Genomic DNA, 24,917 nt, shown 5'->3' with positions numbered 1-24,917 from the left:
GGATGAGAGTTCTGGCTTGATCTCTGAATTGATCAGCCTGGCTATGAATATCATGTGTGTTGAAGGCCATGGGCTTTACCAGGAGTCAACTGGTCAGTGTGTGCCACTGGTCAGAGAACCAGCACAACATGTGTTTGGAAATGTATGGAAACAGGTGACTTGTAGTGATCTGTCACCAGTTCAGTCACATCATCTCTGCTGTTGCTCTTCCAGAGCTGGAAGCAATTCCTGTTGCAGTGCTGTTGTTTGAACTGACACAGATCAAAATACTTAGTTGCTTCTATTAAAATCAATGTCTTTTTTAGCATCCCCCCAAGTATTAATGATAATTATTATCTGCCAAATCTGAATAAATTAGGCATGCTCTTTTCACAATTGAATATATGTTCTGCCTAGGGAAAAATGCACAGGGAAACATTTCATATTCTTCAGTATTAGGCAATGTATTGAACTCCTTACAGAAGATGCTTAACTGCGTAGCATTTGTCTTTTTTATAAACATCCTGGATACCTCTGCGGAGGAGATTGTCTATGTATATATGAGTTAGAGCTTGTAGGACAATCAAATTGGTAACACAGGGCCTACTGCAACTTCAGAAATTATTTTACAAGAATATCAATTTATTTGGTAAGACTGAGATTTAGGACAGGTTTTCACAGCTGTGTTAGTAATGCATATATTAGGCAAAGGTCAGCTAAATGTGTCTGCCTAAGAAATGTCACGGCAAAGTGGCAGACTGAAATACTAATGCAAGTAAGCACTCCTGCTCTGGTAGGTTGTTGCTCAAGGGACTGATTTATCTTATTTTGGTCAACTTGGAGCAATGCATACGTTCCGTATATTTCTTCCTCTTCTTTTTAAGCAGTCTTTGATAACTTCTGGATAACGTAGTCTCCTGTGTGAATTAGAGTGTAGAAAATACCTCCTTGTAGTTGAAAGTATATTAATATTTAAAGATGTAGCTTTTGCCCCTTCTGTAAGTGGATTTGTAGAGGGATAACTCAAAAGGTTGGGAACTCCTCCTTTTCATGTGGGTTTGTCCCCTTCCAGCAGTTGGTGATGTTCCCTCCTGCCTGTGTAGTCACTCTCAGTGCTGTTCCCAGGAGCACCTCAGGGCCTGCACCACCAGGCTGGCTCACGGTCTGCTGTCTTCACCCGCCCTCAGTAAGGGTTGGTAAAGGCATTTCTTGTTAATATATTACTTGCTCAAAACCAGCAATATCCAAATTCGTTAATTATTTTTTGGTTTCCTAGAACATAATCATTTTAGTTGCAATAAGGTGGAAAAAAAAAAAAGGTAAATATATACATTATATATATATATATCTGTACAGTAAATCTCATGGAACTCAAACTCTAAAAATGTCATTTCCATTTTCTTCCCTTTCTGTCTTATCTTCCCTAGAAGAAGAAGTCCTCCATGACCATACACAGTTGGCAAGTTTAGCTTTGTATCTCAGCTAGGCTGTGGAAAAGAGAGCAAGTCTGGATTTTAAAGTAGAGCTATCCTCAGACCTATCTGTGAAACTCTCTAAACTTGTGACTCATAGCAAATACCAGTCAGTGCTTTGTTTTTCCTTATGTAGTACATAGTCCTTGCTATTAACAGTACCTTGAACAAGTCTGACTATTTGAATTCAGTGTATCACTGGATGTGGTACAGCATGGGTAGCTAATTGGAAACCCTGAATTGTTGTGCAGGCTTGCAGTTCTGGTACGTTATGACTCCACTAGGTAATTATATAGTAACAGACAATATTGAGGGAACAGTGATAGATACAGGCAGAACTGAGTTACTGATCTGAGGGGTTTTAAGTCACATAAATGCTGTTGTTTAATACTGCGTGGAGTCACCATGTCCTGGGGAGGCAGCTGAGTAAAACTACAGGTGTGCAAAGTAAGTTCAGCTCTCACTCGTATGAGGTTGAAAGAGTTACTATTGCATTAACTACAGCTGAGTATTTCTGACCACACAACTTTAAAAATCAGGAAGATGAGCTCCAGGTGAACAAGAGAAGGTGGAAGGCTTTTGTGTTAGAAAGGTACATGACAACTGAAGTTGCTGATCTCTTGCTTGGGTTTAATTATTCTCAGCAAAAATGATGTCCTGTGGACAGCCTGCTGGCTACAGCATAGATTATTGAACGCTGCTGCAGTCCTTTTATTTATTTTAAAATATAATTATAATTTTATTTACAAATAAATCATTCAATAAATGGTTTGTTCCTTTTCCTCACTATCCTTATTAAGAGGCCAAAACCCTGTTGGAAGACTGCAAGTGGAGGTTTATGGCTTACTTTGCAAGCTTTGGGACTAATCAATAACTTACTGGTTTAAAGATCTCTTTCTATAGATTGTTTCATGAAATTTTCAGGTAAGAAAGAACAGGGAACCTTTGCCATCTATTATTATTTTTTTATTGTGATACTCATTAACATGTTATCTCTCTTAGATGTCTGTGATCTAGCCATGTGTCACTGTCTGAAATAGAGAGATCATCTGAAAGAATTTCACAGCGTTACGAAGGTGTGCACACCGAAACTGAGTGGCAGGCAGATAAGGAAAGGAGTGCCTCAGAGGTGGTGGCAATCTGTTCACTGATGAAAGCGGCAAGAGTTTGCATGGTTAAGTGTGTTCACAGATGTATGCAGGAGAACTGCAAGCTCTCTTTCTTTCCTCTCTAGTGAAATGTGGCTTTTCTTCTGAATAAACGGGATTGTTTCAAGCAGACCTGGCCCTGTTATTGGTTTCTCTGATGAACAGAAACAATTTGCAGCCAAATTGTGGCTAACCACGCAGGTCAAAGAGCAAGACACAAAAAGAGCTTAGGAAATTAATACAAGCTTTGTCTTGGTGTTTAGTATAGCTGGAAAAAAAGCATTTGAATGAAAGCTTGCTGTGCCCTTTCTAGGGCTAGAAAGTATTCTAGCCCTTTTGAATTTGTAATAGTAATGTCAAGTCATTTTCCAGTCCTCCTCACTGTGACAAGAGTAGCTGCTGCTGCTTCTGGAAGTGTGTACCATTTAGTGATGGGCACAGTTTGATGACATTTGTGAATAAACACGGTGGTATCCACTATTCATGTCATAGTAACTTACGAGGGATCTTTTGTTGAAAAGAGCTGGAGGAAAGATTCCCAGTGCTCCGTTCACATAGCCTGCAGGCAATCGTGTCTTACCTGATTGCAGTGGAAAGGATGGTCGCTGGCACTCAGCAGCCTCCAGACAAAGCTGAGAAGATTCCTCTGTATAGGAATGCTGCGTTTTGACTTGTGGATTTCAAAGAAAGTCTGACTACCTTTGCTCATTCTCTGTTGAGGCCAAATTTCCCTAAGTATTTTGCAAGGGAGCATGTCAAAGTTTGCTGGCAGTCTGCAGGTGCTGTATCAAAGTGCTCGCTCTTACCCAAGTACCACAGGTAGGTCCCTTGGGGGAACTGCACCAAGTTTGAGAGGCTTGAGTTCCTTTTGGGAAACAAACAGCAAAAAAGAAACAACCTGAGCTTTCCCCTGTGTGTTATATCTCTTTACATGTTTACTCAGGCTGGTATATCATCTGCTAATATTTCACGGCACCAGCATCAGGCTTCGTGGTGGTATTCCCCTGGGTCACTCTGGACCTTGTGGAGTCAGTGCTGCATTTGCCCCTGCTGTTCCTTTGGCACTGACCAGCTCCAAGCCAGAGACTACACAGCACTGCAAATTCATATGCTCCACTCTTGCCTTCCTGGAAAAAAACTTCTGTTCTTGGCCACGTGCTAATCTTCATTTTGATTGTTCAGTCCGCAGTGTCTGTGAGTATTCTGGTTTTCAGTGAGTCCTGCAAGGCATCAAAAAAAGAAATTGGATTTCCAACTACTCCCTTATTTTCTCCGAGCTCTCCCTTCCTCCTTTATTTTTTGCCTTGATCACCTGTTGGTGCTGCGGACTCTGGCAGGCTTCCTGTTGCAGTTCTGTTTGAGGAAGGAATTTTTTAATTTTATTGCTTGTGATATCATTTCTAATTTTTTTTGTATTGAATGCCAGGAAGTCTGTTAATACTGAACCCAGCAACTGAGAGATCTCTTCCCTATTGGGGAAAGAGTAAATAAATGACTGCATATTTTACCTTAGAACTGACAGATCTCCTTTTTTTTTTTTTTTTAAAGCACCTGTTCCTGCCAGAGCTTGTGAACCCTTTTATGTTCTTCATGAGCATGTGACTGGTTTTGAAGGACGCCTGGTTATTCTGAGCAGTTTCCCCTGCGTCGCTGCTTAGTCGTGCTGACTCCCCTTGCCCTTTCTCAAGCTTGTCTCGATAAAAGCCACACAAGCTTTTTGTTTGCCTCTGATTGAGTGTCCTTAAGCAGTCGTGGCCCCCTGCAAACATTTTACTTCTTCAGCAGTCTTTTTTCCCCTCTTTCTAATGAGTTTCCACCATTTTATGGAGCACTCTGTCGAGGCTGCCTATGACTGCTTTTGTGTGCGTGTGCTTTGCAAGGAAGTTGGATCTAAGAAGCAGTGGTGGCTGCACAGACCTCATTCTGCAGTACCTGACCTGGTTCATGCCCACTCGGCGGAGCTGCGAGGAGGCTCTACCCCCTCTGCACAAGTCCAGAGCCACCTTTGCGGAGATGAGACTGTGGCCTTTCTCTCCAAGGGCCACACAAAGCCTGGTCATTTCTCGGAGTGTCGTGCTGGTGACGGCGGGTGTTGTCGTTGTGTCTGCTGCCTCCAGCCACATTGGCAGCACAGGAGTGATGCTGTGAGCACCTGCTAAAGCCTTTTCAATCCCAAAGTGCTCATGAAAGAAAGAAATATCCCTAGATAATAACAATGGTTATTGTCTCTGTTGATCAAAGCATATTTTGACTACAAATCTTTAATTATTTTTCATAAAAAGTATATGTACAACTTCTGGAAAGATCGTAAATATGCTTTTACAAGTTCATTAGTGTACTTAATGGGAGCGTCATTGGTGCAGTTACGTTTTCATAGTTCTAATTCAAGTGAAAAAGACACTTGCATTATCCACAGATTATTAAAGCAATAGGAAAGTACCTTTAGCTTTGCTTCAAGGCACATCATTTTATTTAATTGAAAGCTGCTTTAAATTATCCCTAGGCATTTCAGCTGGTTGTGACTGATCGTGTTGCGTGGTATATTCTATTTTATGAGCAGCCCGCTTCAGAGCGTGTACAGTACTTAGAAAACCAACTTGCATGGTGCATGGAATAAAAACATAGTGGATTTCATCTTTCATTCTTTGTTTTCTTACACAACTCATTCTGTTCAATTGATTGCTTTGGTTTGGAGGAGTTAGTGTAATGGTGGCAGTATGGGGTGTTATATATTGTTCAAGTAAAATCTCTTTAATTTCAAATGTGTTTTTTCTAAATGCTGCTTTTGAGCTTCTTGAATTGGGAAGTAAAGCGAGTGCATGTCCTTGCTATCTGAATTATACATCCACAAAGTATTATTTTAGTGTACTTTCAGCAGCCAGGTACAGCTGACAGCTCATTATTGACAAGGTTAGATCCATTGCTGTTTCTCTAGCATAGACTGAGACATTTCAGTTTGCCCCTGCAGTATTGTAATTGTGACTTAAAAATTTAGCTAGTCTTAGCAAATGATTTATTTTGTTGTGGGCATATTTTTAACCATAATCTAGATTTGCCTGCAAGTGCTTCAACTGATCTATAGCTTTAAAAATAGCATCTTTTTGTCTTGGACACTTATGCATAATCTTGTCTCTCAGCATGTAACTTCTGTGCAGTCCTAAAGCATTTTAAAAATTCAAACGTATGTCAAATATATCTTCTCTCTTTCTTTATGCCTATTTTGAGCCCATCTTCCTCATTACACTTTTAAGAGTTTAATTTTTTAAAGAGTCAAAAGTGGAAGCAAAGGACCTCTTCTGTTCGTCGGGAGCTGTGGAAGAAGCCCTAAGCAGAGAGCCAGAAGTGAGGATGCAGCGGCCCCGTGTTGGCAGGCGGACGCTCTGCGCCCCGAGCTGAGAGCTGTGGCAGGATGCAGGGCTGCGAGACCTGGGTGCTGAGCACAGAGGAGCCCTCGGGAACCCGAGGGAAGGGACTTCTGTGGGGCAGACCCTGGGCAGAGTAGCTTGTGTGTTGTTGCAGACAGCCACGTGGCTCCATATCCAAAATCAGAAGCAGGAGGTATTAACTCTCCTCTCACAGGTTCCCTTGCATCCACCTTGTCGTTTTCCTCCTCCTGGCTCATCTCTTTTCCCTATAGATTTATTGAAGGCATCACTAACACTCTTGTAGATTTCTTCTAGATCTTAGCAGAGGGGGTTTCTAAAGGCTGTGCCAAAACTTGACCAAGCGTGGACTTGTCTCACTCCTATTCTTATGCTAAATCTCAAGTTCCCTCTTGCAGAACGTGGAGTGTTAGAACTCTCCAAAGCAAAGGCTGTCAGGTTTAGTCATATGTGGAGAAAAAGGTGACTGGCATTTCATAGAGGTTATTGAACAGTTTGGCCATGCAATTAAAAGCTACAAGAAGGGGAGGGGAAAGATTGGGACATATTTATTAATGGAGTAGCTACTTTTCTACTTGACTAAACAGCCAAGGTTACTGAAACTGTTCTTTTTGCGCTGGGAATGTCAGCGCTGGTGTTACCCCTGGAGAGTGTGTTGTCATAGGGAAGCTTCAGAAAACATTCAGAGCTACGATGAAGGCTTCGTGCTGCAAGTAGATACAGGAATGCTCTTAATTAGGTGGGTCACGAAACAGGAATACAAATAATAAACAAGATGAAAGCCTTTGAATAGGATAAGAAGGCCTGTTTTTCTTGCTTTCTATTTCCATGTTCAGCATGTGAGATCACTCCACTGCTCCATCCTGGTGTGCATTATTGCAGTACGAATGACTGTAGTGTCTGTCCAAACTTTTCAAATGTGCCTATCCCTGAAATGTCTGGTACTTTGGCTTGAATTTATTTTGTAGTATAAATTATTGTATTGTTCCTAATGATTCTCAAATAGGATTTATTTTAATTTCTTTTCTTTAACGCATTTGCTGTATTTCACTGCTGTGATGATGTCTCAAATGTCTGATTCATGGGACTATTTATAGTAGCATAGTCAAGCATTTGCTTGAACATTTATGAGCTTAGAGCCTTTCTTTGAAGACACCATTGTAAAATAAAATGTATCAAAAGCACAGAAGATCACTGTAGAAATACATACATTATCTACATACTTTTGATTTCAATGGGACATGTGCTGTAAGTATTCTCTTAAATACATGAGTACTTTTTCTCCTAGAATTTCAGCAAATATCCTTTACAGTGGGATGTTTTTGTATTAAACCTAAAGACCTGCCTACTGGCTTTCTAATTTGTTTGAAATCTGTCTGATTTTTCATTTCAGGCATATGTGAACCCTATCAGTGTCACTCCACCCATACAAGCCATAGATCAAGACCGAAACATCCAGCCTCCTTCTGATCGACCGGGCATCCTCTATTCCATCCTAGTTGGTTGGTGTCTGCTACTCTTGCTATCACTCATGATCAGTCGCTTTGCTATGACCAGAGAAAGATTGACTGGGAGTGTGGAAACCTAATAAATTTTGTGGTTAGTGGGATGTTTGAAATCGTTGTTCTACCTATTTATGTTTAACTGCAATGTAGAAGTTATTCCAAATGGCTGCATTATTTGTTGTTGTTTGTTCAGATTAGATTCAGAAGTTTCTGATTTGGCCAGTGGAGCAACACAGCAAGCAAAATGAGAGAGACTTGTCTGTGCTCATAGCTGTGCTGCAATGTATTTTTTTCATTCACAGGTGCAGAGGCAGTTGTGTAACAGATGCTGCAGAAAGGCAATTAGAGCAGGTTCCTTCCAAAAGTCTCCTGTCACAGAGCAACTTAAAGGGTCTTACTGCATTCAACTTTAATTTGGTGCCTGTGAGCTTGCATGCTTTCTTTCCCTTGTGGCTTTTTTGTTGGTTGTTTTTTTTGTTTTTCAGTTGACATTGCTCTTTTCTGGTCAGAGAAGGGTGCAGTTGTAGCAAGAGTTCAGAGATAGATACTTTGCTGGGGGATATCTTGTATTCTGCTATTTATTTTTCTCCTGCTATTTTCTTCTGTTCGGCATCTGTTTCAAATTGCTTAGCTTGTATGATTTAATAATGGAAAGGCCTAAGGCGGTGGTTTGCAATTCAAGTTCTCCACCTGCCCTGTTCTTCACAAACAGAGACTTAACACTGTAGTATTTTCTGTACCCTGTATCTAGCATGGGAGTTGAGAATTTGTATTTTGTGTAACTGCATCATTTTCATGTTTGCTGCATTACACTGCAGCTATGTGGACTTCTTGCTGTGAAAGTCTAGATTTTAATTATTAGCATATTGAATAGTTTTACTTGTCTTTAAAAAACAAACAAACAGGCTTCTGTATACTATAGGTCTGTTATTAAAGGGGAAAAAAAGTAGGTTTGATGGATTGGTATGTCTGTTATTTTCAGGACTATCTTCAGAGGGTACAAAAGAATGGCTGCCATACCATGCAGAGCTGGCCAATGCTTAAGGTCGTAGGAAACCGTTAATGTGAAGCTTCGCCATGATTACAAATAACATCACATTTTTAGGTGATTTTGACATATTGGACACTTTTTCTCCAAATGAATTGCTGCCACAGAGCCGGCCTGTGGCTTACTTTGTTAAGGAGGTTTGTAAACATTTGTAGAGCAAATGCACCAAGTACTTCTATATGTGGAAGCTGACTTGGTTTATTTATAAGTTCAGCTATTGACAGTTAAGTCCAAGTGCAACATTTAGCCTGTTCGTTTAATGTTCTTTGAGTAACTTGCAAAGTTCATTAGAAGGTTAACTTAATAAAAATTGTGTTTATTAACGTGTGATATTTTTAATGTTTGAGTGATTGTTGTGACCAGGAAGAAATGATTTAGAAACCTGCATTATAGCAGTCTGATTTTTTTGTTGATTGTTCATTGGAAAGGCTACTCTTTTTTTTTTTTTTCTCGTTTTTGAGCCATGGTCTTCAGAAGGATTTCTTTTTAGATTTTAAGTCCGTCTTCATTTTGCCAGTACACAGTGCTATTTATATTGTAGCCTTTACTGCAGAAAATTTTAAATAGTTTCACAGGAAATTAGGCCTTGCAGATATTTCTCACATGGATTTTCCCTTGCTTTAGATCTAAATGTAGTTCTTTATATGCTCAGATATGTCTTTTTTTAAACACTGGGAGGTCTGAACTGTGCATACAGAATGAGAGAATAAGCTACTTACTGAAATGAGATTGATTTTGAATTTTATTTGATTTTACTGAGTTCTGATGTGGTGGTTCTTTTACCCTGCTTTCTTCCTTCTGCTGCACACCCGTACAAGTCAAGTCCTGGCATATGCTTTGGGCACTGTGGATGTTGTATATGAATTCTGCACATCTTTCTTGATATCTTTAGGATATATTGTCAAGAAGTCCTTCTGTTAACAAAGCCCAGCATCACTGCAGTGATAACTCGCTTCCATCTGATGTGGCCTACTAACCTCGTCCTTAAGTGCTCATAAAGATCTCTGCCTGTTATGCTTTCAAGGTAACTGGCCTTTCAAGTGTCAGGTAAATGCTTCAGTGCTGCTTTCACCAAATATCTTTCCTGTGAGGAGGGTACAAGTGAACCTCTGAACAGTTCTGAGAACAACAGGTTCCCCTGCAATCCATTGAAAAGGAGTTAAGAAATTCGCTTGATGAGGAAAATGCCTGTGAAAGTTGCTACACATTCACGCAAGCATAGCACTGCTGAAGACAAAAGTAACTTGAGGGTAAGGCACTTGAGAAATGGAGAAATAGCCCAAGTCCATCATTTTCTGCTTGCTCTCTTGTTCTGACCTCTGAGTGCAATCCTCTCAAAGGATGTATCAAGATGTCTGAAAGTGCTTGTTCAAGTAGTTGTGGACTCGTACTGATAAAATTATAGAAGTTCAAGTCTTAAATATTCCTAAAGGTTCATTCTAAGATTAGAGCACTAGTTTCAGCAGAGTGCTACTGGGGTTATTGTCTTCTGTTTCAAGTATTGGCTAATGTACATGAAGAAAGTACTTCAGAGGAGAGAATTGAACTGTAATAGTTCATCTCTTATGCTTGATATCTTGGAAACCTGATGTTTGGAATTTTTTAATGAACAAATTTTTGCACTCATTGACTTTAAGGAACTTTAATAAGCATAAGTCATTGCAGTAGACCCACACAGAGTGCCTGGCATCCCTCTGCATGTAGCATGTGCATGTGCATTAGAAACAGCATAGGACCCAGCCCATCTTCTCAGTTACTCTCATCTGCAGCCTCATCCCATTTTGTTCCTTCGTGCTAACTACATCACAACCCTGTGCTGCACTTGTTCTGCATTTACTACTCAGTCTTATTTGAAAGTCTACCCTGAGTTGGCTTTGTTGGTATTTTTAAGGCTTTCTTTCCTCCGGTCTGGTCCTTTGGAAAAGTCATTTTTTCCTTTAAATCATCAGCTTCTGGATTTGACCATGGAACCGTGTCTGTGATTTCTTCTACCAGCTTCAGAAAAATAACTGTTCTACTTGTTTGATATTTAAACAGAGACAAAAAAACGCAGCAACATGTTCAGGGATTTCTCTCTAACCCTGCTAGCTCCCTGATGCATGGCAGGCCCCACGGTGAAAGCCTTCCTCAGCATCAAGAAAAGCAAACCTAAGAGCGCTCTTCACATTGTGGACATTGTCCTGTCCTGCACGATCATCCTAGTTAGAGCTGTAGTAGGCAATTCCTCCTTTCTCAAAGGAGTTCAGGCAGCAGCATAGACTGAGGGTTGCTCTGCTCTGTCAGGGTGCAACTGTTTTTGTGCAGAAGCAGTTTCTGGAAAACTTTGCTTTCAGTATGTAAGGCATCCCAGAGTTTGGAGACTTCCTCTGGTAGGCAGCACCTAAGCAAGCATCATTGGTTAGGATTTAGGCATCCCAGCTGTGTTATACTCTAATCTGTTCTTTCCTGATCATCCTCCTTGCTGGCTTTTCCTCCTTTTTTTTTTTTTTCCCCTGGATTCTTTTCTGGTGTCTTTATACAATGTTAGCTTCATCTTCCCTGCTGTAGATCACCTTGTGCCTCTTACAGCCATCTCCATCCTCACTTATGTATTTGTTCTCCTTCAGGGAACTCTGTTTTCTTCTTTCTTTTATTCTTTCTTGGTGCTTTTTGAATTTCATTCCTAATTTCTTGATTTTTCCTAACTCTCAGCATCAACCGATGTGAGTGTAGTCTCCTAAGAGTACAGCAATCTGTTATCTGCCATGTGCTCAGAACTGCTGCTGGATGCCTGGTGCTCTTAAAAAATTACATTTGTTAATTAGGAGTCAAAATTTAAAGGAGGGAGAAAAAGGTCTTAGAGTTAGAAACTGTGCATTTATGTTGGTGGTATTGAGGAAAAATTATTTCATAGAGGTGTATGGCATAGATGTATAGAGAAAAATTCACAGAAGGTATGTGGGGTATGTGTGTATTTATGTGTGTATGTGTATATATGATTCCGTGATACCTATATATACAGAGAGACAATTTAGCAAACAGTTGTCATATGATGAGGGACAAACTAAACTACTGCACATAGGTTTCGGCAGTAATCTGTCTCCTGGGGTAGCTACTGACTTTCAAAAAGCGGTTTCTAATCATTCTACTTCAAAGGTGAACAGTAATAGCATCATTTATCAGAAAAATGGTCTTTTTTGTGTTGAATCTTATAGCCTGTTATTCTGTGCTGAGGATTTGGCCTGGCAGTATTTGTCCTGCTCTCATGGCTACTTTAAGATACAGGAACCCAGGAGCTCCGGGGACTTAGTGAGGCATTCATACTATCAGCAAAGTGCTTTCTGCCTCTCAGCTGCTACACCGCACTATGCCTAGACCTAAGATGACTCGAGATCTTAGATACTTAATCCGTATTTTTGTTTCTTCGGATGCTTTTAGTAATACTGCTAAGCTGTGAGATGCCAGAGTTCATGCTGTTGCTAACAGCTTCGGCTTTCTGAGCCCTGCTCTGTTCAGGTTTGTGCTCTCAGCTCCCCAGATGAGGGAAAGTCAGGCAATGAAACCAGAATAAACTGGGACGAGACACGAGAGTACGGTAGGTGGGTACAGCTTTCTGATACACAAACAAGGACTGAACATACCTTACTCTTTTAGAAAAAAATGTGGTATAGGCTGTGCTGTCAGGTAGGTAAGAGACTGCTGCTGAACGGTATCCTATACTGTTATGGCTTCATCCAGCCCCGGCAATTAACGCTCACCCATTGCTACCTTTTTGCCTGCTTTCTTTGAGAGCCACAGGGCTCAAAATCACTGTAGCTTAATTCTTACCTCCTTCTGTCTGCTTGGTCCTGTGCCAGAGCCTTGTGGCCTGAGCACAGAGCCCTGAGGACATACCTGCATAGCACAGGCCAGGCGCAGCGGGGTCTCTGTGGGCTCGCAGCTGCACTGCGGCTCTGACAGCCTCTGCTTTAACCGGGTCAGAGAGTATCCTGGGAGCTCTGAACCAAGGCACTACTTGCTGATGATGAATGGAAGCTCTTAGACATGGATAAGGTCTCATCTGGTGTCTCCTCTGATTAGAAACTTCTTTTCTTAGAGTCGTAAGGTGACAGGTACTGAAGTAATAACAGGAGTTTGTCCATAGGTACGAGAGAGCTACAAGAGCCAAAGTATTAAAGCACCTATTTTAGATTGCAACTGTCTGGGCACTGTCCTCAAGCAATAACATGGATATCTCAAGCATAGTTGTAAAATCTTTCTATTGCAACACCTCACGTGTTTCCTTTGTGTATATGTTTGCATGCAGGACATGGTACGTAGCGTTGTTTGGTTTGTGATTAGTGACATGATGTGATACCTCAAGGGAAACTTTACTTCAAAGCTGAAGAGAGAAATCTCAGTTGTATGTTTAGCAAGTTGGGTTTCAGAAATGTGGTGGGTGGAAGTGGAAGATGATTTGCAGTGAAACAACATTTCTCCGTATATCCTCTTAGCTGATTACATGTGTACTAATCTCCTGGAACCCGAGAAGCTGAATTTCCACCAACCGCAGGTGTGTGGGGGCTCCTGCTGTTATTATCAACTATTTAGGTATTCCCAGTTGAGAGGAACCTTCATGATTAGAGGGAGTAAGGAAATGATGTTATTAAAGGCATACTGTTTGTTGTACAATTAGGCTACATGTACATATTATGCAATGTTTTATCCTTATAGTAACAGGATTGGGTTTTGTTCTTTTGGTGACTTATGAATAAAATGCATTATTAAGCTAAATCTTTCAGATTTGTTCAAACCTCAGTGTCTTTTTTGCAGGTACTCCTGAGGATTATCCACAGTATTTCCATATGAATCTCACAACAGCTGAACTCACGCTCCTAAAACAAATAAACAGAGATTTGCACCAGAAGTTTGACTTGGTTATTAAGGTAATTTTGACTGAATTCTTATTTCCATATGCTTTTGAAAACTGCTTAGTAACAAAAAGCACTAGAGAAAATGTGTGAGAATCCTGCTTGTCTTTCCTGGATTATGTTTTTAAACCATCAGGCGTCAGTTAGCACCATCATAGGGGAGAAGGATGTGAAGTACTTTTGAAAAGGGAAAGAGTCGTGTTAGATGCATTCTCAAGACACCTGAGTTAATAAAAAACAACCCTACATGTGGTATCCCTCTTTTTATTAACTCAGTTGTCTTATGAATGCATTAATTCTGTATTTCATGTTTTCTCCAGTTCACATTCCATGCTGGAGAATCTCAGATACAGATAATTTTCCGATACTGAATATGGGAGTAAGGATAACAGAAATCATCTCACAACCTTGTAGCAATTACGTGTTTTTGTTGGTTTAGGGATAATTTAAAACAAAGAAGCTTTTGAAAAACACCCAGCACTGATCTCATTCAGCTTCTATTGCTGAAAAAAAGCATAAACCACTGCAGTGGGGTTGGTCTTTTCAGATCCTGCCATTGACGAGGAAAGTTGGCGTCGTCTTTTGTATACACCACTCTCCTTATTTTTGCAGTCTGACTTGGTAACCGCCTGCAGTTCTTAGCTGATCCAGGTGATCAAAGCACGTGTCAGTTAGTTGTGAAGAGCGTGTCTCAATAGAAGGTCTCAAAATGAATCTTCATCTGGTTACTGAGCCCCGGTTTTGCAAGCAAAGAATAATTTCAGCATTCGGTGCTTTCTTTGCTGATGTAACATTTAAGAGGAAAAGAATCAGAGGTGGTGATATGAATGTTTAATTGCTAAACATGTTAAATGCAGAAAATTAATGATTTTACTTAGAGCAAAATTGTACAAAGATACGAGGTTTGCTGAAGGAACTGTCAAAATCAGTTCAGTAAAGATGATTTCTAATGACTGTACGCTGTCAGGCCAAATGTTTGTCATCATTCTTCAGGAAGAATCAGAGTATGATTTTGTTCTTTTTTTTCCTTCAGAGAGGAAACAATAATCAATATTTCAATCATTTGAGAACCGGGGGGAGCAATGGTGCATGTTTCTGCTGTTGAAGTAAGGAGGAATGAAGGAGCTTATACAAACATGGTGTGACAGAGCGACCTGGGTCCCTTGCTGTGTCTGTGCCCTGTGTGGCCATGCAAAAGCAGTGTCTGGCTGCTGCCTTTGCAACTTGCAGGATTTTTTTGCATTGTCTCTGAGCATTTATTAAGCACAGAAGAGTTAGGGACTGAGATTTGCGGGCACCTTCTGTGCATCTCAGGGCAGCAGGTTCTCTGGGAAGATGGTAATAATAAATCTATTGATGGACAGATCCTTTCTGTCTTTTCTGAGGAACATGTGTGATTACAGAATGACAGAAGAGAAACAACAGCGCAACTTACAGGCATTTTGAGTAACTCTGCACCTTCTTAAATGTCTGTTGTACTCGTGCATCCAAGTACAAAGCTTCATATATGCTTAGAGTGAAATAATTTGCAATTTGATTCTTGTATAATAATGTGCTTTTGTGCTTTCTTCCTGTTGTGCAGTTCTGTTGCCACTGGGACAGATGAGGAAACGTAAGGTTTATAAAACTAAATATGCTAGGTTACGGGTTTTATACCCTGTAACAGTTTATTGTGTGGTGGTGTGAAAATGCTGCAGACTTACACAGTAGCACAATACATCAGTCAAAAAATCACATACACTGGTCTGGTATCACATTCTGTGTGCATAAATAGCAAGCTCCATTGTTAATGGAAATTTTTATAGTCATTATTAGGTTCATATTGCTGTGTTATATGTGCAGTCAAGGGGATAATAAGGAAAATTACCAGTCTGTAAGAGTGATAATGTGCCACCCGCTAAAATAATAAAAGTTTTAGTGCTATGTTGTTCAGAGACCTTTTGAACTGGCATAACGTCTCAGATTTGTACCAAATCCAGTCATCACATTCTTGTGTTGCATACTCTGAAGTTTGCATTTCTTGCAGTGTTGTTGAACCTGATTCTCTTTTATCTGGCAGGGGATGCAGGGGCTAAAGGGGAGGTTCCACGTGTGATACTTCTCTTTAAACTGAAAATATGCTATTTTTGCAGGGCTTTTTAAACATAATTTTTATAATACTCCCTCTGATGTTGACAGAGCATTTTTTTTCTTCCAAAATAATAAAGAAAAAAGTGAAAAGAAAGAAACGGTTAAGTCAATAAAGGATTATTAGAATGCATGAAGCAAGATGGACAGGAAATTGGTATGCTCATCTGTGGCATCAAAACTGCATTGCTGATGATTGCTTAATCCGCAAATAGGAAGACAAGTGAAAAAGCTAAACTTTTTAATAAGGAAAGTTCTTTTTCAGCCTCCCTGCTATCTCCAGAAGGCATTTTAGAATAAGGTAGAAAAAAATGTTGACCCTTCTGGGAAATTCCCATTGCTTCTATTCATTGCTAAGCAATGAGGACTTTACAAAATAATTTGTACTTTTTGTGTATGCCATTTGAATTTCCATATGGAAACTGCAATGCTGTCACAAGAAGCATGTAAACTTAGAGCCTTTAACTTATAGGGCTTTCCAGTGTTGTTAATACTGCAACTAAAATTGTAGCATATATGAGACTCCCTTACTGCAAAATGCATAAGCCTGTGAATGCAGCCTTGCTTAAACATCTGCTGGTATTCTCAATAAAATAATAAACCAATCAAAACTACATTTCCTTAGCATTGTTACTATAGCTGCTGTCATTCTCCTGGAGGTCGATAATTTGTAACAAGAAGATACGTTGATGGTTTATTCTAAAGTACAGTTAACTTCACATTTGACACCTATTTGCCTTTAGAAGGGGAAGTAGCTGCTTGGAGAGAAAGTTTGATCATCTTTCTGGAAAAAACGTGACCACTGAGCTGTACACATGAGCCTACATATTTCTTGTCAATAGCCTGAAAAATATGAATGAGGGTTCGTTTTGGTTTTGTTTGTTTGTTTTTTGAAGTGTGGGCATCACGAAACAAGCAGGAAAATAATCAAATTGATGCACTTTGTTCTTTTTGTACTTGACCACCAATTATTTATCAATCAGACAAATCTACCCTTACAGATCTATTAAAATCAATTTGCAAAGTGGGTGGACTGCAGAAGACTAGATGTGCTTATACAGTCCACAAAATATTAACGAACAGAAATGCTGCACTATAGAGGAATTTAGCACACCTGTAAGAGGCATATTTTGATAAAATGACTCATGGTGAGGGGTCAGTTCGTTCCTAGGGACTTGTGTGGCTTTCAGAGTAGGAGGAGGATAAGGAATGAGACCACAAGGGCTGTCAGACCAGCATAAAGAGTTTTTGCTGTATGAAATAATTCATTAAAAATGTCATGACTTCTTGTAGAGCAGGAAGTCATCATCCTTGAAATAAATAAGCAAAGTTATCTATTACTGTTACTGAATTTTTAGCAACTCTATTAAAACCTTAGAAGGTAGTACTAAAAATAGTAATGCAGAGTAAATTAGGTAGGGAAAGTTTAATGTGTTTTGCTGTTGTTGTTGTTTGATTTCTTACTAGAGAATGGCTGGTACTAGCTTTTAGTTTTGTAAAGTATTGCTACCTTTTAAAACACACATGTAGGTATTCCAAGGATAAACAAATAGTCCTAGCTTTTATTTATTTATTTTACAGACTATGTTTTTGAAGCATGAGAAAATAATTTTTTACAATTCCAGAAAAAAAAAAATACCTTAAATAACTGTAAATGTCTTTCCATACACAGAAAATGTGTGCATTTTTATGTAAATAGTTTTGAGTTGTGTTTTTGAGTCCTGGCAGTTCTGTATGTCAGATGAGTGTTTCCCCTGCAACAAAAAAGTAAATTAAAGGCTGATGAAGTATATTTTTTTATTTATATAAATTTTAGTTGTCTTGCAAGAATTGATTTTCTTTTTTTAATGGCACTGGAGATGCTTCTACGGATGGCTAAAATACTGTGGGTATTATCACACGAGATGGGAAGACAGAGGGATGTTTTGTTAATCTCATGTGGACACCTGGGTACTGCAGGTATTAAATTTATAACGTAGTTTGAGAGTAGGTTTTCATGTCATCTGTACAGCTCTCAAGCCATTGTCTCATACTTGATTGCATTTGTGTCGCTGGGAAGCATTCGTGTAAATTAGACATCTCAGTAAAAACTGCAATTAGATTTTAAAAATAAAGTAAAATTGGAGGAGTGGGGAATAAGCTTCCCAGTCTCAAGTCGCATTTGTAGCTTGACTTTTTGGTAAGACTTTTCCTTGGTTCTGGGAGTTTTACAGCTCTTAGGGAGCAGGCCTTACAAAAAGAACTGTTTTGTATCATAGTTGCATGGTTTCTGGTGCCTTCCCAGCACTGTTGGTAACAGCCACCATGCAGCAGCTTCGACACAGTGCAGCAGCTGGGCAGAATGTTTTGAAGAATATCCCTGCAGAATGTTTTCCAGATTTTACGTACCTATCTCAAAATCTGTTTTCCCCGGCTGGTGTTTCAGTCAGACCGGCATTAACCTCGTGGCAGATAATACCATAGAAACAATTCTGTAGTGGGTTTGCGTATCCTTGTTGTTTGTTGGTAACAGAAGGTCAACGCGGTGTGACAGAGCTGAACAGACTGTTAGAAATTCCAGCGCTACAAGAAAATTGGTTCGGGGTCCTATTCTGCCAGAAGCGGTGTAGAACTTTCCAGAAGTGATACCTACTCTGTTTACTCTTCGGGCTTAAATCTTCACATGGAGTTTGGTTTCCAGTTTTTAGAAGGCTTTTTTTTTTTTTTTTTTCTCCCAAATGGGTGGTGGCATTTCTATCGGCTGTGGCTAGGCACAGGAGGTTTGGATAAGTAAGATGTACTTGCTCAGGGGGTGTGCGGAGAGGCTGAGCCCCGCTGGAAGTCAAACCGAATTCCACCTTAATGACCATGGGTGGAGCTTGGCTGCAAATATCAGCCTCCTCTAGGGAGCTTCCCTGCCCATTTCTGTTCTCATTGCTGTCAAGGCTGTTGTGGGCATGTTGCATTTTACATGAGAAGGGTCAGGCATAGGTTCAGCAATGGTCTTAGGACAAAACAGTGGACAAATGTGTGCTCAAAAGGCACATAAAGTTCTGCATAGCTAAAACCAGCGTGAAACAAGTCAGAAAAGATCCATTCTGGCCTTATACACAAAATGAGGAGTTCTGGCCTCACTTGGGAATGAGCTGTTGGCGTTGTAAGTGATAACTGAGTGTGAAGGTTGGCTCAGTGATCTGTGGCTGTCCACCAAGAGCAAGTTGAATGTTAGAAATTAATACGAAAAATGGAGAAGAGAACAGAGGAGGATCACTGTGGTATGGTATGGATCCAGGCTGTGTGTGTAACTGGTCTCTGTCATGGACAGGACAGAGCAGAACTGAAGCAGTTCTGAACCAGGTCAGGGAGGAAGACAAATGTATGAAATACAGCATCACAGTCCTGAGAGCGAAGAGGAATCAATAGTTCCCTCCTTGTGCAGTGCAAAAGCTAGGAGTTATCAAAGGAAACGAGCAGCTTGCAAGTTGAAAGCAGGCAGAAGGAGGTCGTGCATCTCTGGCAGTCTGTCTGCGGAGGGCTTTGACAGGCAGTGGTGTGGGGCTGGAGGCAGACATGGGCTCAAGGGGAGATGAGGCAGGGCAGCTTCCTGGAGGAAAAATCTATGGAGAAAGTGAGAGAACTTCCCGTTTAGGAAGTCTGAGCTGCTTATGTTCTGTTCTAGGCCTCTGTCTTTGGCTGCTGCTTGCAAGTGTGATGTTGCACCACGGGGATTATTGGTCTGATCCAGTTTGCCTGTTCTTCTAATGCTCTTTTATTTAGGAGTTTCAGAAAACGCCATGGTAGCAGTCAGTGAGACAGCATGCATCCCTCGAGCCTCACTACACAGGAAAGTCCTGGACTGCTGTTAAAGAAATTGTGCCAAGTGTATGGGTTTTGTGACTTAAGTCCATAATACCGACTTTTTTTCACCTCTTCAAAAACTTCATATATGCAGTGTTTGGTAGTTTTTGTAATAATGTCAGCCTCCAACTCTTCTCATCCTATTTTGATCTCTTGACTCCATGTATTTGTTGACCTTTAGTTGTTATCTTTGTTCAGGGTGGATCTCACTGTCCCCCTTTTCCAGCGCATCATAAAGAATGTATTTTCCTGCACTTAAAAGAATGCATGCTTATTTGTCTTTGTTTTTCTAAATTTTACAATGGCAGCAAATAGGAATTTCAGCAGGAAGACTAAAGGCTTCTTTATTTGGTTTAATCAGTGTGATGAATAAATTATAGCTATATGTGTATACATATAAATATGAAGACTTCTCAGTTTGAACTACATGTGAGGGCTGATGCTGATGAGAACTTTAAGAAACAAAGAAAAAAGAACCTTCACGGTGCTTGCTATTGAACTAATCTCTAGAAAGTAACCTATACGGGGGAAAACCCATGTCTTCCTAAATAATGACTTTCGCTTTTTTTCTCTCAAATTTATCTGAGTGCAAAGTGGAAAATAAAATATAGCCCACGTGACAAGTGTGGTTTTCCAAAAATATATTGCCCTTGTTCTGGAACTGCTTTGTTTTTGTCTTTCTCTTTTGAAATGCGACAGAAGATAGTCTCCTCTGTGGTTCTGACACAGTGTTAGAGAGGCATCAGCTGTAATGGGAAACAGGGTGATTGCTCTGCCTCAAAATAGATCATGAACTGAACAAATGAGAGTGTTTTTGTACTCATGGTGACAGATTAGAAAAAGAATGGAAGAAATGGTTTTTCATTAAATAGTTGCTCAATCCACTTCCTGACAACGATGAAATCTACAAAATCATTAGTTTGGCTGAACTGCTGTGCATCTCCTGTAGGTATTAAGTACAATAACTGCTTTTTAAATTGGCTTTTCAAATGTTCATCCCTTTTGTGAACTCAGTATTCAATTACTTCTTGTTGCTTATCGCTGTTACACAAGTGTACCTAGTCCAAAAAAGTCTAGAAATTTCTGTTCTGTTTAAGGTGTCCTTTTTTATCAGTCTTGTGAGCAATAAAGCGATGAGAGTTCTTGTAGAAAAGAAAACCTGAGTGCAGGGTTAGCAATTGTGATTAAGGATAGGTGAAAAAAAACAAGTTGCAGGAAAATTCTTCTTCAAAACCTTTCCAATATATCAATAAAATTCTTCTTCATATCATGGAGAAGGCAGTCTTCTCCCAACATTGGCACATGCACATTGAAAATACGTGTTTGTTCCTGTTTGGCAGCATCTCAGCATGGTAAATGTTTTTCCTTGCATTTAGAGCATTAAATCACAGATACACATTAGACAAGACCAGCAACTGTGAATTAAGATTGACCCTTAAATTATGTGTCATTATGCACAGAGCAACAGAAATGTTAAAATCCATAAATGGTAAGTTCTGTAATGGTTTTCATTTACAGAAATAGCTGCATTTCCTCTCTGCAGTAAACAGGCTTTTTTTCTTCTTTTTATTCCATCCATCACTTACAATTTGGCATAATGACTTTGTAGTTGGCATTTTCTTTTATTATAGGGAAGGAGGTTTTATTTTGTGGAAAGATGGTCAGCTGTAAGTATTACTGTTCATTGCACTTAGTCTGTTCATTGTAGTCTGATACTGAAGTCTCTTACCCTTGACACATGAAATAAAAATGTATGTTTTGGGTTTTTTTAAGCATGCTGTCTAGACACATTATGTGCCAATATCATTTCACTGCCACATGACAAGCTTCACTGACAGTAAAGTCAAATTTATTCTGTGTTCTGAAGATACTTGGTGCTGCTTGTCCTCAAGCCAATTTTAATCCATTTCAGTAGTTCTTTCCTTATGTTGTACTTTCTGACCTTGTACATTAATCCAGCATGTGATATACAATCCTAATGCTTACCCTATATAGAGATAAATTATGTTCCTAGTTTCACCTTTATTTCCTAATTCAGTCATACACTTAAAAGAAAAAAAATTTTCCAGACCTGACCTTCCTTCTCTGAATCTGTACTGACTGCTCCTTTTTCAGTTACATTGGTTTAAATGCCATATAACATTTCCGTCTTCTTCACAGCTTGAAGTTAAGTTTAAGTTTCAGTGTCTGAAGTTCCTGGGCTCTTTCCTTGTTCTTGTATTAAATACAAATTGCGAAGTGGCCTGCCTGCTTTCCTCCAGTACTACACCTCTTTCAGCAAGCTATCACATGCGTTTGCCAGAGGCTTTTCCTTCTTTTGCTGTATCTAGTGAAATGCTAGGGTATAACCAGTGGCAGGGAAAGCTCAGAGGATTTTGGTGGTCTTTGGAAAGGAGATGAGCACAAGATTTGGAAGGGATTACGGCAAGTGAATTTGATGTTTGTGGTTCTCGTTGTGAGAAGGTATGTGGACCAAAAAAATGACCCAGCTTACAGGACACACACAGATGGCAGCCAAGCCAGCAGTGGTGCTTTCCTTGGTCTCTGCTGCGGTCTCTGGTAGCTCGCTGGGGTTCTCTCTTTATTGTTCAGGTTGGTGGTGTCTAGTGGTAAAGCATGGTTTAGTTCATTTTCAGGGTGCCTAAATGGATGTGTCAATTCTAAAACCAATATTGCCCTCCAATAGCAAAAGAATGTTGCTTGTTTACCTTCAGAAAAGCCAAAGGTCGATTTTCAGATATATTGTGATTCTTCTTCAAATATAGTTCAATTTTTTTTGTTTGCTAAACATGGACACTTCAATAGGATGCAGTGGCAATTTTTTTAGTGTAGAATTGTACGCATGATGGTGCAGATATTTTGTAAGTTTCTTCTCGGTCTTAACCTCGAAAGTTGGATGTCGGTGTATAAATATCATTATCATTGAATCAGAAAAAAAAACAGACATAGTGCTATTGTATGCAATTATTTCCAAGTAAGCCATGATTTTTGCATATTTTTAAAAGATCACTCTAGATATAGGATAAAAATTTTGTTATATTTATCCATCAAATTTTTCATCTGCTGGTGTGTATTTCATAAGTGGTAACTAAAATAAGTTCAAGCACATCATTTTAAATTATTCATGCATTTCCAATGCTGTGTCCTGCAGGAAAAAAAAAAAAGCATGATTTGATCACGGTTCTGAAGAAACAATATCGAGAAGCTAACCTGGTTGGTGTAGATATAACAGGTTTATGCTACAGACGTACAAAGGAAACAATGTCTAAAATTGGTTTTGTTGAATAAAAAATATTAAATTGATCAGGGAATTAAGAGAATTGTGCTACTAAGGAACAAATTACTTTGGGACCTGACTGCAGTTAGAAAAGCTTTATGGAAAAAAAAAAAAAAGACCGGTGGCTCTGATTTCAGCGAAGCTTTTGGTCATACAGCATATGAAAAAGTTCATTTTAGAGGATAGATTGTTGTGGGCTTTAAGAAAAATTCTTAGGGCTGACATTAATGTTAAGTAGATTATTTCCCTATTATCATTTCTTCTTGTAGTTTTGCGCTTTTCTGTTTCAGATGTTATTGTCCCAGTTACTTGTTAGATGGTGGTAACCTAACTTTTTTAGGTCAGGAGATCCATGATATGTTATATTCTTATTTTAGACACTATTTTCAGTCTTATCATCATGGTGGCAAACAGAGCATGTCCATTTGAACAGAGTCAGAAAGGCAATTGAGATTTTTTTTTAATTGTGGAAAAACATGCTCTTCTGCGGTTGCGTGTGCCAGATGACAAATCAAGAACAACAGAACAACAAAGGAATATGGGAATATCCTGTGCTGCTGCTTCGAATGTGCTCATGTTACCTGCTGCCACTGTTTTTTTCTTTTCCAGGTCTAAAGATTGTGTGTGATACAGTGGGCATTTTCAAAGGGAAATTGTAGAGAGGTGTTCAGGCCTGATAAGGGTTGTATATGAATGGAAGAAGACAGAATTCTGATTCTGAATTTCACAAAGGTTGAGTTTTGCACTGAGGAAGGAATAATCCTTGTGAAGCAGGATTTAGAGCAACAAAGACGAGATCCCAGTCTGCTCCCAGAACGGTTTCTGTAATTTCTCAAATCGGTATTTAAATGGAAGCCTTTATAACTCTTCTTGCTATATAATGTCTAGAGGGGAGATACTTCAAGGCAACCCCTCCAAAATTTTATTCTAACCAGATATCCTGAAGAACCCATTCACCTTTCCTCTCCACCCGCAAAGAAATCTCATCCCTTCAGGAGCTATGTCTGTTCTGTCCAGATGTTAGGTGATGGGCAAACCTTTTCTGTTGACCAGAGGAGATTTTTCAGAGAAACGGTGAATGAATACTGAAATAACTCATCTCGTAATGGACACTGTTCAAATACTTGACAGGCCTTCACAGTTTCTTCTCGGGTTAGTTGCTGCTATATGTATAGACTATATGAAATGCTGCTGATAAATAGCTAATAAAAAAATCTGCTTCCTGTGTCAGTCCTTTTACTCAGCCCCTTCTGCAGTTTACCTGCAGGGGTGGATCACGCTGAGCCTGAACGTTGCCACCTGCAGCAGCATTCATCAGCACTGTGTCCTCATTGAGACCTGCAGATCTGCTCTTTCTGGAGGAAACATCCACCTGCCTTTGCTTTCCTCAAGTCTCTGAGAGCTTCTTTGCCATCAGTTTGCAGGTCTGTCTTCCATTCTCCCATGTTGCTCGTACATGTAGCCCCTCACCCCAGGGAGAGAAATGTTCCATATGTCCCAGCTGCTGCCAAGATGCTAAGTGCATGCCTGTCCCCATGTAGCACTTTGCCTCAGCTCCAGCTGCTCTTCCCCTTATTGGGATCAAAGAGTGGAGAGCAAGAAGCCTGCATGTGGGGAATGGGCATAAAACATGTCCATCACAGGTACTAATACCACCCAGAATGCTCTAGCTACTGCTGCTTCCAGCTATGTGCCCTGAGGTTTTTAACATAAAAAAGCATCTACTGAAGAAATACGGTTAAGGGGAAGTAATGCACCTTCCCTGGACTCTGGTCAGGCCTGGCTGTGGGATAAAGGTTGCTTCGCCCAGAGGAGCTCTTCTGTGCATGGTCAGAAACCTGCCAAAAGGCCTTAAATGAAGAAAGAAAACGGGCATCCTGGAGTTAGGGTCTCTGCGCTGGGCAGCGGTTGAGCAGGGGCTGAGAGCTGCACCGCTGGGTTCAGGGCCGTGCATTTCACCTGTGTGCAGCTTGGTACACTAAGGAGGTTCCTGTGGAGCTGTCTCACAGCTGTTCCCCTTCACCATCTGAGAGGAGCTAAGGGGCCTCTATGACTACCGAAGTTGTAAGGAACAGAAAAGGAAGCCAAACAATTTCATTATATAAGACTGACAGGTAACGAGTGTAATCGTATCTTACTGTCAACAATGGATGTGAAAGCAAAGTTCTGCTGCTATCTGTGTAGCAACCAGGTTTTTTGAGAACAAGTTCATCAGCTAACTGTTGCACTGTGGGCACCATTGTCCTACAAGC

The 24,917-nt window shown here is 40.0% G+C and overlaps 1 protein-coding gene across 3 annotated transcripts in view; it reads left to right on the top strand.

Annotated features, from left to right (window-relative positions):
• Positions 1-24,917, top strand: part of PCDH15 (protocadherin related 15) — a 353,826-nt gene that overhangs the window by 125,686 nt on the left and 203,223 nt on the right. For all 3 annotated transcript variants that reach the window (XM_035537720.1, XM_035537702.1, XM_035537711.1), the window contains exons 8-9: positions 7,376-7,484; positions 13,327-13,439. In XM_035537720.1, the coding sequence (XP_035393613.1) occupies positions 7,376-7,484; positions 13,327-13,439 (222 nt within the window). The remainder of the gene's footprint in view (positions 1-7,375; positions 7,485-13,326; positions 13,440-24,917) is intronic.

Source organism: Cygnus atratus, chromosome 7 (assembly GCF_013377495.2).
Source record: "Cygnus atratus isolate AKBS03 ecotype Queensland, Australia chromosome 7, CAtr_DNAZoo_HiC_assembly, whole genome shotgun sequence".
In the NCBI taxonomy this organism is placed as follows: domain Eukaryota; kingdom Metazoa; phylum Chordata; class Aves; order Anseriformes; family Anatidae; genus Cygnus; species Cygnus atratus.
This window is presented reverse-complemented; position numbering and strand designations above follow the sequence as displayed.